At 35.0% G+C, this 15,667-nt stretch overlaps 4 protein-coding genes across 5 annotated transcripts in view; 1 reads left to right on the top strand and 3 right to left on the bottom strand.

Annotated features, from left to right (window-relative positions):
- LOC123312529 (patronin) overlaps nt 1–3,071 on the bottom strand; it is a 42,491-nt gene extending 39,420 nt beyond the window's left edge. The window contains exons 1-2 of one of the 2 annotated variants that reach the window (XM_044896992.1): nt 3,054–3,071; nt 2,773–2,964 (exon numbers count right to left, since the gene is read on the bottom strand). In XM_044896992.1, the coding sequence (XP_044752927.1) occupies nt 2,773–2,910 (138 nt within the window). In that variant the 5' untranslated portion in view covers nt 2,911–2,964; nt 3,054–3,071. Of the gene's footprint in view, nt 1–601; nt 966–2,772; nt 2,965–3,053 lie in introns of those variants that run through there. The other variant, XM_044896993.1, reaches the window with a different exon arrangement.
- An 800-nt stretch (nt 3,072–3,871) lies between these two features.
- Nucleotides 3,872–7,413, bottom strand: LOC123312098 (protein 60A). The gene is made up of 6 exons (XM_044896327.1): nt 6,836–7,413; nt 5,746–5,932; nt 5,275–5,429; nt 4,462–4,647; nt 4,321–4,397; nt 3,872–4,235 (listed from the first exon to the last, which is right to left on the bottom strand). Exons 1-6 carry the CDS (start codon nt 7,239–7,241, stop codon nt 3,975–3,977), a joined length of 1,272 nt encoding a protein of 423 aa, XP_044752262.1. The 5' UTR covers nt 7,242–7,413; the 3' UTR covers nt 3,872–3,974.
- A 326-nt stretch (nt 7,414–7,739) lies between these two features.
- LOC123310778 (protein CWC15 homolog) lies at nt 7,740–8,737 on the top strand. Its single transcript, XM_044894422.1, has 2 exons — nt 7,740–7,994; nt 8,066–8,737. The coding sequence occupies exons 1-2, from the start codon at nt 7,864–7,866 to the stop codon at nt 8,574–8,576; spliced, it is 642 nt and encodes a 213-aa protein (XP_044750357.1). The 5' UTR covers nt 7,740–7,863; the 3' UTR covers nt 8,577–8,737.
- Nucleotides 8,738–9,337: 600 nt separating this feature from the next.
- LOC123310777 (importin-5) lies at nt 9,338–15,497 on the bottom strand. The gene is made up of 12 exons (XM_044894421.1): nt 15,363–15,497; nt 14,679–14,993; nt 13,518–13,961; nt 13,148–13,358; nt 12,851–13,026; nt 12,588–12,768; nt 12,226–12,501; nt 11,856–12,031; nt 11,613–11,793; nt 10,996–11,441; nt 10,293–10,914; nt 9,338–10,203 (listed from the first exon to the last, which is right to left on the bottom strand). The coding sequence occupies exons 1-12, from the start codon at nt 15,441–15,443 to the stop codon at nt 9,986–9,988; spliced, it is 3,327 nt and encodes a 1,108-aa protein (XP_044750356.1). The 5' UTR covers nt 15,444–15,497; the 3' UTR covers nt 9,338–9,985.
- Nucleotides 15,498–15,667: the final 170 nt, after the last annotated feature.

Raw genomic sequence — 15,667 nt, 5'->3', positions numbered from 1 at the left:
CCCTGAAGATGGCACCTGAAGAGCAATTTCAAATTTTTTTCTTAGAAACCAAAAAAATCGTTTTGAATTAATGAGCTCTCTTGTAATTACTTGCTAAAAGTAGCGGTTTTTGGAAAAAAAAATAGGTTATCAACAGGTACATAATATGATAGATAGATAGACCAAGACAAAAATTTTTTGACGAACACCCCAAGGTTTCAAAAAATGTTTCAGCTGCAAAAATGCATTAAAAGAGAAGTTAGGGTGATTTTAAGACACCTTAAGACATTACTAGAATGAACAGTAAGAAGATGACCTAATTTTAATTGGTAAAATGACAATTTTCCCTCTTGCTCTTTTGGACAAGGCATTACATCCAGAATTTTTGCAGAATTTAACACCATGTACAAAGTAATGACTGGGTCTTTACCAAAGAGTAAACAGCAGCCCAAAATGCCAATTCGGACGTTTATACGAGATAAAGGGCCAATTTTCATAAAACCTATTCCATTCGCCCAACTCTTGACCGACTAAATGGGTACTATGTATTACCAGGGGCTAGAGACGGCCCTGCTTCAGAATTCGTACATAAGAACTACCAGCCGAATTTTTCAACACTCACTCCATAGGTCAGCAGGGAAACTCCTACGTTATCCTGGCTATCCTGCCTGTTAAATCCACCACCGCGGTACTCGCTGAAAGTACTGACACTTGTCACTGTAACCACCATGGCACACTTATTCCTCCTACGCTCGCTATCGCAAAATATCACTATTTAATCAGGCTCATATTCGGTTTAAAATCAACTCATTTCACGTCGATCCGAGCAGAAATTATAAAAAAATAATTCGAAAGAAATTGAGTAAGGTGTAACGGACGTCTATGTGCCGCGTACGCGGGCAAAAATAACGAGGCACTGAGGCAGGTCGCCGGTTACTTGATTGGGCGGAGGTTGAGATCGGGAGGCGAAAGAAATCCTTCGAGCTGGTGGGGAACCTGGGGGCCCGCGGCGAACGTCCGTCGATGAGCCTGATTGAAAATTGTCGAGGAATCCAACTGAAAACTGATAATCGTTATAGGCGATAGCTTACGTAGTCGCGGAGTGCATAGCCGCGGCTAAATATAGAAGATCATTTTATGCAGATATGCTGTCACGATAAACTAGTCCCGATCGGCACTGTTTCCTCGGGTTAACGGCATGTTGCCGGGGATTTTTTGTACGGGTGCAATCCTCCCAATAATAACAAAGTGCACCATGGAAAACCGACAAAATCCCAACTGAAGTTTTCAATTCGCCTCTCCAGATACTCACTCCTGTGAAGTTGGCGCCGATTTTTCTCAAAATCACTATTTTTTTTAGTTCCGGGTAGATTTCCTGATGAGCATTTTGAATAATACCGACAAATCGCAGCGCCAAGTTATTCGCAAAAATAAGTATCAGTTCTAGGGTTCTTGATCGTTTGTATTAAAAGTCCTGCAGGTATCAGGAACATTTGAGGAAAATCAATTTTTGAATCAGGAGAACCAGCTTTCTGAATGAAAAAATAAGATATCTATTTCAGTTATGGAGAGTTCTTAGAAGCGCTAGATAAGTTCTACAAAAATGATAGTTCTATCGAAAAAGATAAACCTTCCATTTTTTCAGCTGAAATAAGTTTGGAAATCAGAATGTAGGCAACAACTGATCTCAGCACAATTCTGATGGGAGTTCTTGGCGCACTCAGCAAGTTTTACAAATATGTAAATAGAGTGTCATCGAAAAACCAAAATAAATTTCAATGAATGAAGGAATACGCAAAATTTTCCTACTTTTTGACTAATTCTTCACAAAAAAGTATCAACCAGCTAAGCTTGGCCCAGGGCATACATTCTCGGAATAAATCGTTGTATTTTTTCTCATATCTACGCTCAAATGAGACCAGTTAGACCGTCCCTATAATAACAAGTCCAACCTGAACCAATACAAACGTATAACACTGCAAAGACTCAGCTAAAATGTGAATGTTTTTCAATGCAGTACATTCACCTCTTCCAAAATTTTGGATGCACATCAGTATAAAACCTATAAATAGAATATAACGAAAAAAACAAACAATGGTTACTGTTTCAAAAAGACTCAATAAAATATAAATACATATTTTAGTAATTTCCACTTGTTTAGTATGGAAAAATTTTAATAGGTGACAAATTGCTAGGCAAATTCATGCAATTCCATCTAGTGTTTATAAATAATGATAATTAGTCACCAATATATTCAGGATTTGCAGAAAAAGCAATAAACATAACTGAAGAACAATTATTTCGACTAGGTACCACCTTTTTTCGCGCAATTTGTTAGCGGCTTATTTTGCAATAGTTGAGGATTTGCTCTAAGAACTATTTTGTGCACGAGCTCCATATCTGTCAATTTCAATTGATCAATTTCATTCAACTTGTTTACAAGGTTTTTTATACAACTAATTTTTATTATGACACCATAGTCCAATTAATATGAGCAGCTCATGAGGATCTGCAGCTTGAACCAGGGGGATAGAAACAAATAACCCTACAACATGAATAATATACTTGATACAAGAATCTCATGTTTTTTCTCGATAAACACGAGAAAAGCTCCTGATTCATTTACAGAAACCATCAATAGTCTTATAACCTAGAAAGAACCCGATAAAAGCTGCTTTGATTTTGTATCATAATCAGCGAATAACTGCAGAGTGGACAGTGAGTCCAGGATAAAAAACAACTTGTATCGGATTACTTCCTAAAAACGGAGAATAATTCGGAATATACACCTACCTGTCTGGTTGTGAACGTCTCATCCATGTCCCTCCTTTGGTCACCGTAGTCCATTTCGTTGTAAAAAACTGTATTTTCCTGTACTTTTTTGTTAGCACAAGGTTTTTTCACAAAGATTTTTGTAATTGCACTCCACATTCATAAGTTTCTTTCGGAAAAATAGCAATTTTCTATTCAATGTCATTGCCCAGCCTACACGAATTAACGTATTTAGGTTTTAGAAGTGAGGAAGTTTTAGTCAATACTTCAATGTAAAATTTAAAGCAATGAAATGCACATACTTTTAAATAAATCCAATAATTTCAGGTGGATGAAACACTTTTGACAATTATTTTATCACAAACTGACATAACGAAAATCTTACAAGAAAACTTCTGCACCAGCACCTCTTCTGGTGAATCATCAAATTAATAATCGACAGGCGCTCACAGTGACATCTCTTAATACACCAGCAAAACTGGAAAATTCCATTTCTTCGAAGATCAATTTCTTCTATTTCGTTGATATTAGAGAATATATGAAGGATACAGCCTCCAAAATATTCCTAATAATATAAAACAAGTACTTATGTAATCAATGAGTTTTCAACAATTATACACATAGATTACAGAGCTCTATAACTATCTATAGATTATTCAAAAAAAACTTTTTTTGCAGAAATCTGTAACCTTATGGTGTCACCCTCTATCTTGTAAAAACAAAATGACATACTAATACAAAGAAGGTATCTTTAAAATTCGTTTTTTCCTTATGTGACGTCATATAGCATTAGATATATTGAAAAATACAAAAATCAACAGTTCCGCTTATTTTGAATTCAATCAAACCTATATGAAGGTACCTTAAAGGATAATAAAAAATTTGAACATTTCTTTTCTCCATTATAGTATCACTAAGCTATTTCACGATAGAGGGTGACACTATACAGGTAGGGAGCAAATACAGATTCCTTGAATTATTTCAACTTCTTTCCCAGTGAAAACCATCCCAATTTTTTCTCCAGCTTTTAGCATCTTAATTTGCAATGGGACTATCAATTTCGTATAAAAGTGTGGTGGTAAAATGTTTTCATTTTCCTTACATACTATATTTTTACACATTTGATTTATTTACAATTTTATTTTCAGTCGATCTTTTATCATTTGATTGATTTAAGAATTTCTTCAAGTGTAATGTAATTAACTGATTATATATTTTTCAAATCAATGACATCCACAACTTTTAACCACCATCTTTTTGAACTTTTTCAATACTACATTGGTATCGTCCAAGAAATATAAAACTGAAACGGGAGTTAATTTGGTCGGTGCACAACATGGTTTTGGATACTTGGTAGGAGTCATTAAATGAACTAAAGTTTGAACTATCGCGTGGTTCGTGGCATTCATATGAGCATTAAGGGGAAAATTGCACTCTCCTGCACAATAATATGCAGCATATCCATCAGGAGCTATTATCCAATCCTGGAATAGAAATTAGGATATGTTATTTCGGAAAATAAAAAATTTACAATTTTGCTCCTCATGAAAAATTCCACTGTAGGCTTACCTTCCATTTAATATCTTTGAAGCTTATGTACAAGGTCCTTATTTTACAACTTGTCGGAGTTTCATGAGGTACATTATCTAAAAAAAAATTTACAGTGATGATTTATACCACCTGTTATCAATGGTTGAAAGTAAATCTTACCCTGAACTGCCCGTTTCATAATCGTTGTATAATTAGCTTTTTTTTCAGTAGTTTTTTTTATTTCCCTCGTACTTCTTCTGGCTTTGACACGATTTGTTGCTTTCATGAATGCCACCATGAATGGATGCGTCTCATCTTCACTTCTAGCAGTAACTAACCCTATATCTTCTGGTCTTACCTCATGATCTGAAATAACGTTTATCATTACATAAGTGATATATGGCTTTGGAGAATATTACTTAGTATAGTTGCTTTCAGAAATACTCAAATATTATTATCGATGGATTAATAAATTTTAACAAGTCAAGCTATGATAACGTTGAGCGCATTCACCATATCTAATAGTTTGTACAAAGCAATTTATTTTTCATCGCGGCGCATCCACCATATTCTACGTTATAATATTCATTTAATGTTGAATCAACATTTTGAAGAGTAAATACTTCCAAGCGAAGACTTCATTACAGAAACAGTTGACATTTTCAACTAATATGGTAAATATATTGAAGGACGCTTAATGTCAAGAATTATAAGCTTCCAATGACCGAATTATATGGTTGAAAATTCATTTCAGTTATCCATCTCCTAAAATAAAGGAGACATGTCACTGAGAGATCATCACTTTTTTCAAATTGTCTCTCTATTGAAGCAAATTGAAGGACGCATAGACGTCAAATAGGTAACAAAATAGTTTAGATTCAAACTTAAAGGAAGCCGCGGTCAAATCCTCAAATAAATAGGTCTAGACTGTAAGTTAAAAAGGTCCCATATAATAAAACCTTCCAGGAAGCTATTAGGTGACTAATCACATACCTGGTTTGTCTACTTGATGTACCGACAGATAGAGGCCCTTGTTGGAATTGGGAAAGGCCACCCAATTCGCCAGGCAGTTAGTCACGTTGAGACTCAGCCATCCCGTGAAACCAGCCGTGGTGTTTATGGCAGAAACGTACTCTAAGTCTCTCTCCCTGAAAATGTATCGAGTTAGTTCAGCAGCATCGAAGGAAAAAACTGTTTCCAAGAAAAATAATGGAACAGTCTAAAAATATACCAGAAAAAATACACCTTTTCTGTTCTTAGACCAGTAATTTTTAAACTCGTAATGGAAAATACCACCAACATTTGAAATTTCTTTTTTACGCACTTATCGCTAGGAGAAGCAGCATTTCCACGACTCTGATGCAACCTCATTTTTCTCTGATGAGAGATTGAACAAGAAAATAATGGCACCAGTTCTCAGAAAACTCAACAGAAAATTTTTATTCGATGTTATGCTCAACTTACCCATCGTTAATCGTGATGAGCTGATACACCGTGATAGTGAAAAGTGCCTTGGATTTCTTTCGTTTGTGATTTTCCTTCTTATAAAGACGTAGTTCAGCACCAACAATATTTTCCGCAATTGGCACATCAGATACGTTAAACCATAACCTTTTACCTCTTTCATGTCGAACCTCATTCAGATGATGCTCTAAAAATTGAAAAAATATTCAAAAAATTTTCCTTCATTCCAAGAACAGCAGATTAGATTTCTGAGCTGGGAGGACCGCTATCAAATTGGCACTCAATATCGCTGACTGCTTTCGATTGTATTTCTTGAATCCCGATAAGTTCATTCGTTCTTCCGAACATACATAGTTACCTATTGTTCCGTCTTTATTCTTTGAGTTATTTATATTGAATGAAAAAAAAAAGGTAATATAAGTAACAGGAAAACATAACTTTGGAAGAATAAATTTAAGATCTGCACGTATTTTTCTTCGGAAACATCGTTCAATAAATTTTGACAACAGAATATCTATGGAGTGATTTCATCTAATAAAAATTCATCGGAACTTATAATGGGTATGCATTTATTCTCAGCAGGAGTCTAGATGGGTAAACAAGTTACTCCGGACTGCAAATACGTACATTAATTATATACCTCAAAGATCCTATGTGACACGATGAAAAGGCGTTTTATTGAATCAAATGAATAGGACATAATGTACAAGTTCGTTGATTCGTAACTTGGGTTTTTCGCAGTGAATAATTCGGCTGATTTTCTCACGCAAAGATATAGGGATGTAAGCAATTTATGAAAATAACAACCTATATTTGTACGATTTGTACGAATAAAAATTTAAGAAAGGGCAAAAAAGATATATATGGGGCTTTATTTTCAAAATTAACGAATTGTTATCCAGTGTATAACATTTTTTATTCCCTTAATGTACATGTTCAAAATTTTCCTATGTATTTCTGCCAGTAGTTAATTATCACCATGGCAACATTAATTATAATCAATCCAAATAATAATTGTTTCTACGCTCGAACTCAATCATATTTATCTAGAATTCTAGGAGAAAATTCTATACCGAATAACTGAACTTACCAACTGATTCAATAGTCATGATAACATCGCTCTCGTCGATGGCATTTTTTTCGCTCAAATTCAAATCTAAATCGCTACTACGTTTTTTCCTGTGGTTATCGTCGTTTTCATCCTCATTTTCCTTTTCCATCAGTGCTTTATAAATGTCCATCATGAATCTTGGCGCGGCTTTTTTTATATGGGACTCGTTAATTTTTTTAGGTCTATATGGTAAACCCAAAAGATTCAGGAGTTCCATTTCCATTGCTTGTTTTTCTTCTTTAGTCATCGACCAATCAATTTCAGTCTGATCATTCTCGTTATCACTGTAGAAGCCCGAAGGCCGCAGACTGTTTGTAAACTTAATATTTATAGAAACGTTCAAAATTACAAAAAGTGCAATCGCAGCTACAAGAGTTTCTTTCATAATGTCGCTCGGATTTTACTCAACGCACTGAAACACGCACTTTTTTTAGTTACTAAACACTATTCTGGTCTGTTTTAAATGATACAATAACACTCACTGCTCTCTTGTAGGAATCATAATTGAAAGTGTGGGTTGTTGTTTAACTTTATGTAGTTTCCTCTTCAAAAACGGGTTTCAGACCCGCAGGCGGTCAGAAGTAGAGGTATCCCCATTCCATACCACTTGGATAAGTAATTAATTCAAACAGGTAGGCAACAAACAATACAAAAATATGTATTTTGGGAAGACAGATGCCGCATCAGTAATTTACCTAATTTTGTTTTGTTTTCTGAAAAGCTTTCGACCCAAAGTATACATTTTCATGAATCCGATTTTATCAATTTTTCTGATTGAAGTCTAATTACAGATAAAAAAAGACATGTTCATTTTATGGGAAAAAAAATATAACGATCTGTGATAAGAAGTCAACTTGACACTTGACATTCTTGACAGTTGCCATTGTCATTATTGACATCAGATAGATTGAATTTGGAAAACATTGAAATTTTCATAATAAAATAATTCGTATGTGCAGTTGACTCCTCTTTTTCTGTTGCTGAGTACATTATTCTTCAATCAAAAGATGACATCTGCTGCACGCCCAACATTTGAACCTGCTCGGGGTGGGCAAGGTCGAAATGAGAAAGATCTGAGTGCAATTTCTAGACAATACAGTAGTAGAGATTTACCTGGACATACTAAACTCAAATATCGGTACGTATAAGATATTAACTGGAATTATGAGTCCCAAATAATGTAGAATGCTCAACATATATAATTTACAGAGAACATGGTCAGGGTACAGCTGACGAAACAAGATCAAGAGACTTCCGTAAAGAACTGGAGGAGAGGGAAGGCAAGACAGGAAATAGATCGAGATTTGATCAAAATAAACGTCTGAAATTAGATCAAGTTCCTGCAGCTAGTTTGGATGCCGATGACCCATTAGAAGAAAATTCTGAATCTGAAGATAGTGATGATGATACTGAAACCTTATTGAATGAATTGAATAGAATTAAGAAAGAACGAGCAATGGAAATAGCAAAGAAGGAAATTGAAAGACGACAAGAAGAAGAAAGAATAAGAATGGAAAATATCTTGAGTGGTAATCCATTACTGACTCACTACTCTGCTGGAAGTGCAAAGACTGATCAAAAAGTGAAGAGGAGATGGGATGACGATGTTGTGTTCAAAAATTGTGCGAAAAGTGAACCTAAGAAAAAAACAAATGTTTTCATCAATGACTCTTTGAGATCAGAATTCCACAAGAAATTCATGGATAAGTATGTGAAGTAAATTTTGAATTAAATTGAATTGTTTTTATATTTATAATCAAGGTATGTGAAAAGTCAGACAATTAGGTTCCATTGTTAATATAATTTTTTCCAAAAATATATCATATTTTTAAGAGTTAAATCTTAAAATAAGTAAAAATAAAGGAAATAATGTTCTAGTAATTTTTTCTTTGAATCTTCACATAGCCTGGTTCTCCATAGTTAATGCTTTAAAATCATATCATTCACCTTCTGTCAAAGCTCTTAAAAATCTCTAAAATATAATGAATATAAAGATTCAATGGTTTGAATATTATCAAAATTTATAGGCAGGAAAACTAAGACTATTTTATGTTTTAGTTCTTTAAATTACCATTCTAACTCAAAAGGTAGTAGTTTTCAAGAGTGAGGAATATATTTATGAGATGAAACTCGGACTTATATCTCATCAAGTTAAATGTTTGAATTTGACTCAATCATCTGATTCAGAAAAAATAAATATATCAAAATTTGTTTTGTGCTGATGACAAAAAAACCAAGTTGATATCGATTTCTGGTATAACTGGAAATCTTAAATCCTTGCGAATATTTTAAAAAAGTTTATCCGATATGTTAACTTTCAAGGGGCACTTTCATGAGACCCTGTATAAAAATGAATTATTCATCTTGGTCCAAAAATGGGAAACGTCAGAGGTAAAAGATTCAGCTTCCCCAATGAAAAAAAATCAATGGCACTTTTGCATCAAAAAGAACAAAAAGGTAGGGAAAGAAACGAGACAATTCTATGCAATAAAAATTATTAAATTAATTCAATTAAGGCAGTTCCATCTCAACATATTCAAGTTATATTTTTCAAGGCCACAATATAATTATTTCTAACAATAAATATTCTGAAACAATTATTTTAAATATAAGAGAATCACAGTTTTTTCCACTAAATTTTGAGTTAATCTATGGGAAAAAAGAGGGTAGTAATCGAATGTTTAGCGAAAATTGATTTAATGTTTTATGCATAACATTGATGTGTCCTTCAGAAATTTTCAACAGCTAAGAACTAAAAAACTTCATCGTCAAAATTTATTTGAGTGCATTTCAGAGATGAAAATTATCACATAACATTGGGTTGCAAGTTCTTTCTTGTATGCACATATGACCTCCAAAATTTATTAATGCACCTATAAATTTAGGTGCATCGATAAAATCTGCAAATGTCCAGTGTTAGTCAAGTTAAAATGAGTATAGAGAATTTTAGAAGAAAAACAAGCAAATAACATATTTGAGCATGAAAATAGGGAAAAATAGCCCTACTCACTTGACTAATAACTGGACTTTTGCATTATAAACTTACATAACACATTTTAATTATATAAAAATAATGAATCGTACATAATTTTAAAAAAATTTCACTTTCAATTATTTTAAAAGCGCCTATTAAGATGTTACAGGAGCATGTAATGCGTTATGTAGAGCCTGTTGTAATTCTGGGGCTAAAGATTGGATGACTGTTTGAAATAGTGCTTCGTTTGACTGTACTTGTCTCACAATATTCAACATTCTAATTCCTTCTGGTTTTGTTGGTTCCATTACATCTCTGAAGAATGCTTCTGCTACTATCGCGATGAGTCTTGGTATATTTATGTTTCCAGCTCCTGAAATATAAAACATTCCAATGAAGTATTATAAACAAACAATAATTCAGATATATGAATTTGCAAAAAAATGAAGGAATTTTTCTCACCCAAAATAAGCGGGTTATTCTGTTCCACCAAATCACACATATAACCATAGACGTGAGGAGCTTCATCAGCATCTTCGATAACAGGAAGCCAGCTCAACCACATGGGCAACAATTCGTCTATGTTAGAAACAGCAGCCGGTTTGTATTTCACGATTTTCGTCAATGCAGAAATTGCATTTTCTGTTGCGTTGATATTTCTTGGTTCTCTGGATTTGGGATCTCTGATAACATCGACCAATGAAGGTATCACCTTTGTCAATTCATGGATGTAATCATCGGGGCCATATTGGGCCATAACACCCCATCCATAAGCAGCCGCCTGTCTGACTTCGCTGCTCTTGTCTTTGACATACATGTGAAAAGCGGTAATGAACAAACCCTGATATTTGGCACTGGCAGGTCCTGAGTATTCGATTAGATCGTCAAAAACACAAAGGCCCCACTGATGGTCGGCCCAAGCCTTATTTGGTTCGAGTAACGCAACAAAATGGTTACAAATTTGATCGAAAAACGGTAAGAACTGTTCTCTATACGAGACGAAAAGAGAATGAATCAATTCTGAAATTTTACTCAACAAGTATATGTCATCAGATTCTTCATCTTCTAGCTGCTCTTGGACAATCTGTAAAAAAATTCCAATTTATAATTTCACTAATTCCAATTATTGGCATCAGAGCAAATCAACATTTCCTATCTTCCTTACCTCATCATAATCTTCATCCAAAACTTTTGATACCCGGTCAGAAGCCCTTTCAAAGTGTTCCTTCATCAACTTATCGATCAACTTGAGGAGTTCAGTCATGGAGTCCTGATCTAAACAACCAATCCCAAGTTTTTCGATACAGCGAGCCATGGAGTCCAAAAGGATCATCATCACCTCACTTTCCGGTTCGGTATCAATAGCTTTCAAGAGTTCCGGACATATGTAGTTCCACATGGCCTGCACAAAGGCTGGACCATTAATGGCTGCAGATTCCAAGAGCCAGGGGAGAGATTCTGCCGCGGCATTTCTAACGTCGTCATGGAAATAAAATTTCAGCATGGGCACCATCAGTTTGACGGTTTCTTCGGCGTACTTCGCGAAGGCCTCTTTCAGTTCTCTTGCGTAGCACACAAGCATCATACATGCAGCCGCCTTGTCTTCCAAACCTAACCAAAAAAAAAAAATACACACTAAAATAAAGACACTGGTTGAAAATGGAAAGAACTTATGAAATGGTTGTTGATCTAATCCTTTTCTCAACACCATTCTCAAGTCATTCAGGGAGTAATTTTCTGTTTTGAGGGGTACTCGAACTCAAAGGATCAGGAAATCTTTACCTGCAGTCCGAATTCCGAAATTCTTTTGCTCGCCAAGTGAAACGAATTGCCAGTCCTCATCACCTTCCACACCTTGCATATCCTCATTGTCCAGAAGAGCAATATCCGGTTTCATCGAGGCTGTCCTCATAACTGGACCCATCACAAGTGGCAGGTAGGGTTCGAAATTCCTTCCCAAAACCTAAACAGAGTGTCAGAAAAATGTCATCATCATGGAGAGAAAGGTATTTTTGAATATATTACCTTGCATATTCTGGACCATGCGGATATCATATAGCTCGTCTGTGGATCGTCATCTGGTAAATCGACTCCATCTCCATGTGTTTTCAGAAGCATATCCATCACTTCCCGTGCGTCATTTTGGAATTTTTCACTTCCAACAGCTACCCCAATCAAAGTAACGCATTCGATAGTCTTTCCTGAAAATATTTTCAGCATAAGCTTTTTTTTATTTAAAACCATGGTCAAATGGTGTGTAGAAAGAGGAAGTTCATTAATACGACACATGATGGTCTTCAGTTCCAAGCTCTGAACAAAAATAATAATCCAAGCATTTTAACTGCCCAATTTCATCGGAAAAAAATTATACAGCCTTGAAATATTCGCCACATACCTCTCAAAAGTTTAAGCTCATCCTTGTTAGCATTCTGTATGATGTACTTAAGACAAGGCATCAGTCGATCGTAGTAGGCGATAAATTCATATTCAGCAGTATCGGCTACACTCGCTATTGTGGTTACCACCTGTTCCAACACTAACTTTGTACCCTTTTCCACCAATTCCTTGAATTTTGATGAAAGGATAGCTTCTAGTTTACCCATCAATGTGTCCAGATAGCCGGTGAGAATATGTTTTGGGCAGTCTTCGGCAAAATTAACCAGAGCTGCACCTGTAGCATACAAAGGAAAAGGTTAGCATAAGATGATCAAAATAGAATTGAAGTATGAATTATTACTCAAGTCTTTTTGTTTTTACCTGCATGAGCTTGAACTCTAGGGTTGTCATTATCTTCTAAAAGCATACATAGTGTAGGAACGACAGTGGAATGAAACTGTTTTTGCAAAACAGGTGCAAAATCTGTTGACATCTGGCCTATGGCATTACATGCTGCGTATCTCACTCTAGGATGAGGATCTTGTAAATAGGTAAGAGCTCCCTAGAAAAAACAATGCAATGTGAAGATATACATCGTTATTTTAAAATATACCAGAATTTTGTGTATCCCAAAGTTTTTTTACCTGCATAACACCAGGAACTCCATTGATAATTTGGCCTAACATTTCTTCCATCTGTTTGTGACAACCTTCACCGATAGCACTGAGTGCCATAAGGGCAGCATACCTCTGTTTCCAGTCAGGATTAGCCAACATGGCTGGTATTTGTTGGGTTACCAAAGGTAAAATAGTTTTTCCACCTGAAATGAACAATCATGAATTTTGACCTTCAATGGGATGATTATTTATTTCAATTAATTTTCCACCAGTAAAACATTCATAATATTCCTACTGTACCTACAAATAATTTTGTTGACTTACCCAAGCCGCAGGCAAGACGATCAAGTGCTGCTTCTGCAACCACATGATTGGAATCGTTTTCTTCGTCTAGTAGTTCGTCAGATTTACTCCAGTCTTCCTCTTCTTCAATGTCAGCCATGAACTGGAGAATTACAGGGACCAACTGGGCAATATACTTCCCCGCATTTTTCCTTACCATGGCAGGTGCCATTTCAGCGAGAGAAACCATAGCCTGATAAGAAATGTTTTCATTGTTTCTTAAATTTACATATAAACAATGATGTTAAAATATTTTTATTTATTTAGACACATTAAGTGTCTACTGGAAGTATCTAGTTATGGGCATTAGATCGAAACAAAAACAAACTATGATACAGCTAAAAGTTCGTACCTCCAACGCAAGTTGTCTCCAACTGTCCAATGCTGTACCATCACTGAATAACTTCATGCACATCTCATATACAGGTAACAGCTGAGGTCTCAAGAATTTTGGCACAGACTCGGCCATCTCAATCAATAGTTTCAAAAGCGTATCATCTAATTGCTGCTGAATACTCTCGGCAATAACCATCAACATGGGCAGAAGTACATCATTAAAATGCTTCAAAACTTGAGTTTCTTTATCATGAATGACAAGGAATGCTCCTACAGCCCGAACGGCTTGAAATCTCACATCATAGGGTTCTGTATTAGCCAAGCTGCTCATCAACATCTGCTTTATGAGGTCCAAATAGTTGTTTTGTTGGTTTCCAAAGACGCCAGGTACGCTGGCAAAGAGACGGAGAGCCGCCTCTTTGTGGATAGGGCTTGGGGCATTTGCGCATTGAAATAGGAACTGGAAGAAATGGTGAAAATGCATAATTACAATTATACAATGTAGAAAGTAGAGAATTAAATAAAAATGGGAATATATTAATCTTATATTATCATGAGTATATAAAAGCAAAGTATTGATTCAAGATCCAAGTAATGCCCAGATCTCATAAATGCTTGATGTTGAGAATATTTCCAAGTAAACTCTTTATTATTTATCATCTCTCATGAAGATAGTGCAACCGAAGTGAGTTTCCACGATAAACATTACATTCCGGTGTAATAGTTGCTAACATATTCACACATGTGCAATGTACTTATAGATAATACAATCCTAATTGAAAACAAATATTATTATCAATAGATAATATTCAAAATCTGTTGAATTGTAACCCTTAAAGTAATAAGTATGACTATTATTTATGAATCAAAAATCAAAAAGAAAAACTATATATTTTTCAAATGACACATACTCTTTTTTTGAGACCTATCACTATCACTAAAAATTACAGTCTCAACTACCAGTTTTGAACATACACATACAGAAACTAATGAATATTGTATACCACATTAGTAAGGTGGTAAGTTTACGTTTTAAATGAGTATTCCTTTAAAATGTCTTTTGAATGCACTGTCAAACTTCTTCAGTCAAACTCCAATTTTCTAAAGACGATTATTTTGCAATAATTCACTTCTTAGAGATACTGTCTACTTTCATAATTAAAGCCTATAAATTTACCTGCAAAAATTCGGGCCACTGGTTATTTCCATCATCATCAATTAAATTCCTTGCTACTTCTGCTGCCACCTCGCAAACTTTATTACGGAGCTGAACAGACTGATGTTCATTTTGTATGGACAAAATAACCTGTTGCTTCAGTTGTGCCTGGTTTTCTGGTGACAGTTTTGGATAGAATTCCAAGAATTCATTAGAAAATATTCGCCTTAATAAAACAGCGCTCATTTGGCGCGCTTCCTCTGAAAGGTTCCCATCTTGAATGGCAATTAGGAGGTGACTCACTTTCGTGTCAATTACCAAATTAGAATAAGCTTCCTGAAAATGAATGATAAAAAACTCAAGAATTGAAGAGACCAAAAGTAACAATCACAGAAATGTTGTCAACAATGAAAAATTAATTAGTAACACACCTAAAAGGCGTTTTTGATTCAGTGTCAGCTTTTAGGCGATTTTAACTTAGAAATACGGATTCGAGGTTACAAACGGATTCTACGATGAATAAAACAACAAAAAATAAGGAATCTACAATGAATCATCAACAACCGTGAACTACAGTGTATGGACCACGCTGAATCGCACGTTGTTTCGCAAAAAAATAATCTAATATTTTGAAGCTTCTAACGGGTGCCGCGACTTCAAATTTTAGTTTTACAAAGTTTTTATATAGCTCTAACAGTTACTCACCTCTGCTTGCGATCGGATGTTATTATCTGTAGATAATAAAGTAGTTAAAATTTGGTAAAATTGTTCTTTATCGGCGGCCATGGCGCCTTCTTGTTAAAGAAAGTGACAAATGACGGATAAAAATAAATGTTGCTCATCTGTCAATTTTGGACTTATGTGCCTTGGACCACAGATTCCATAAATTCTAAGTTTTTTTCTTTTACAATGTGCCTAGCAGTGAATCATCTATGTAAATTTGTTTCCTATAAGAATTCCCGAAATGAAGAATATGGAACGGGAAATGAACTAAACGTTCCTGGCAAACT

Source organism: Coccinella septempunctata, chromosome 4 (genome assembly GCF_907165205.1).
Source record: "Coccinella septempunctata chromosome 4, icCocSept1.1, whole genome shotgun sequence".
Lineage (NCBI taxonomy): Eukaryota > Metazoa > Arthropoda > Insecta > Coleoptera > Coccinellidae > Coccinella > Coccinella septempunctata.
This window is presented reverse-complemented; position numbering and strand designations above follow the sequence as displayed.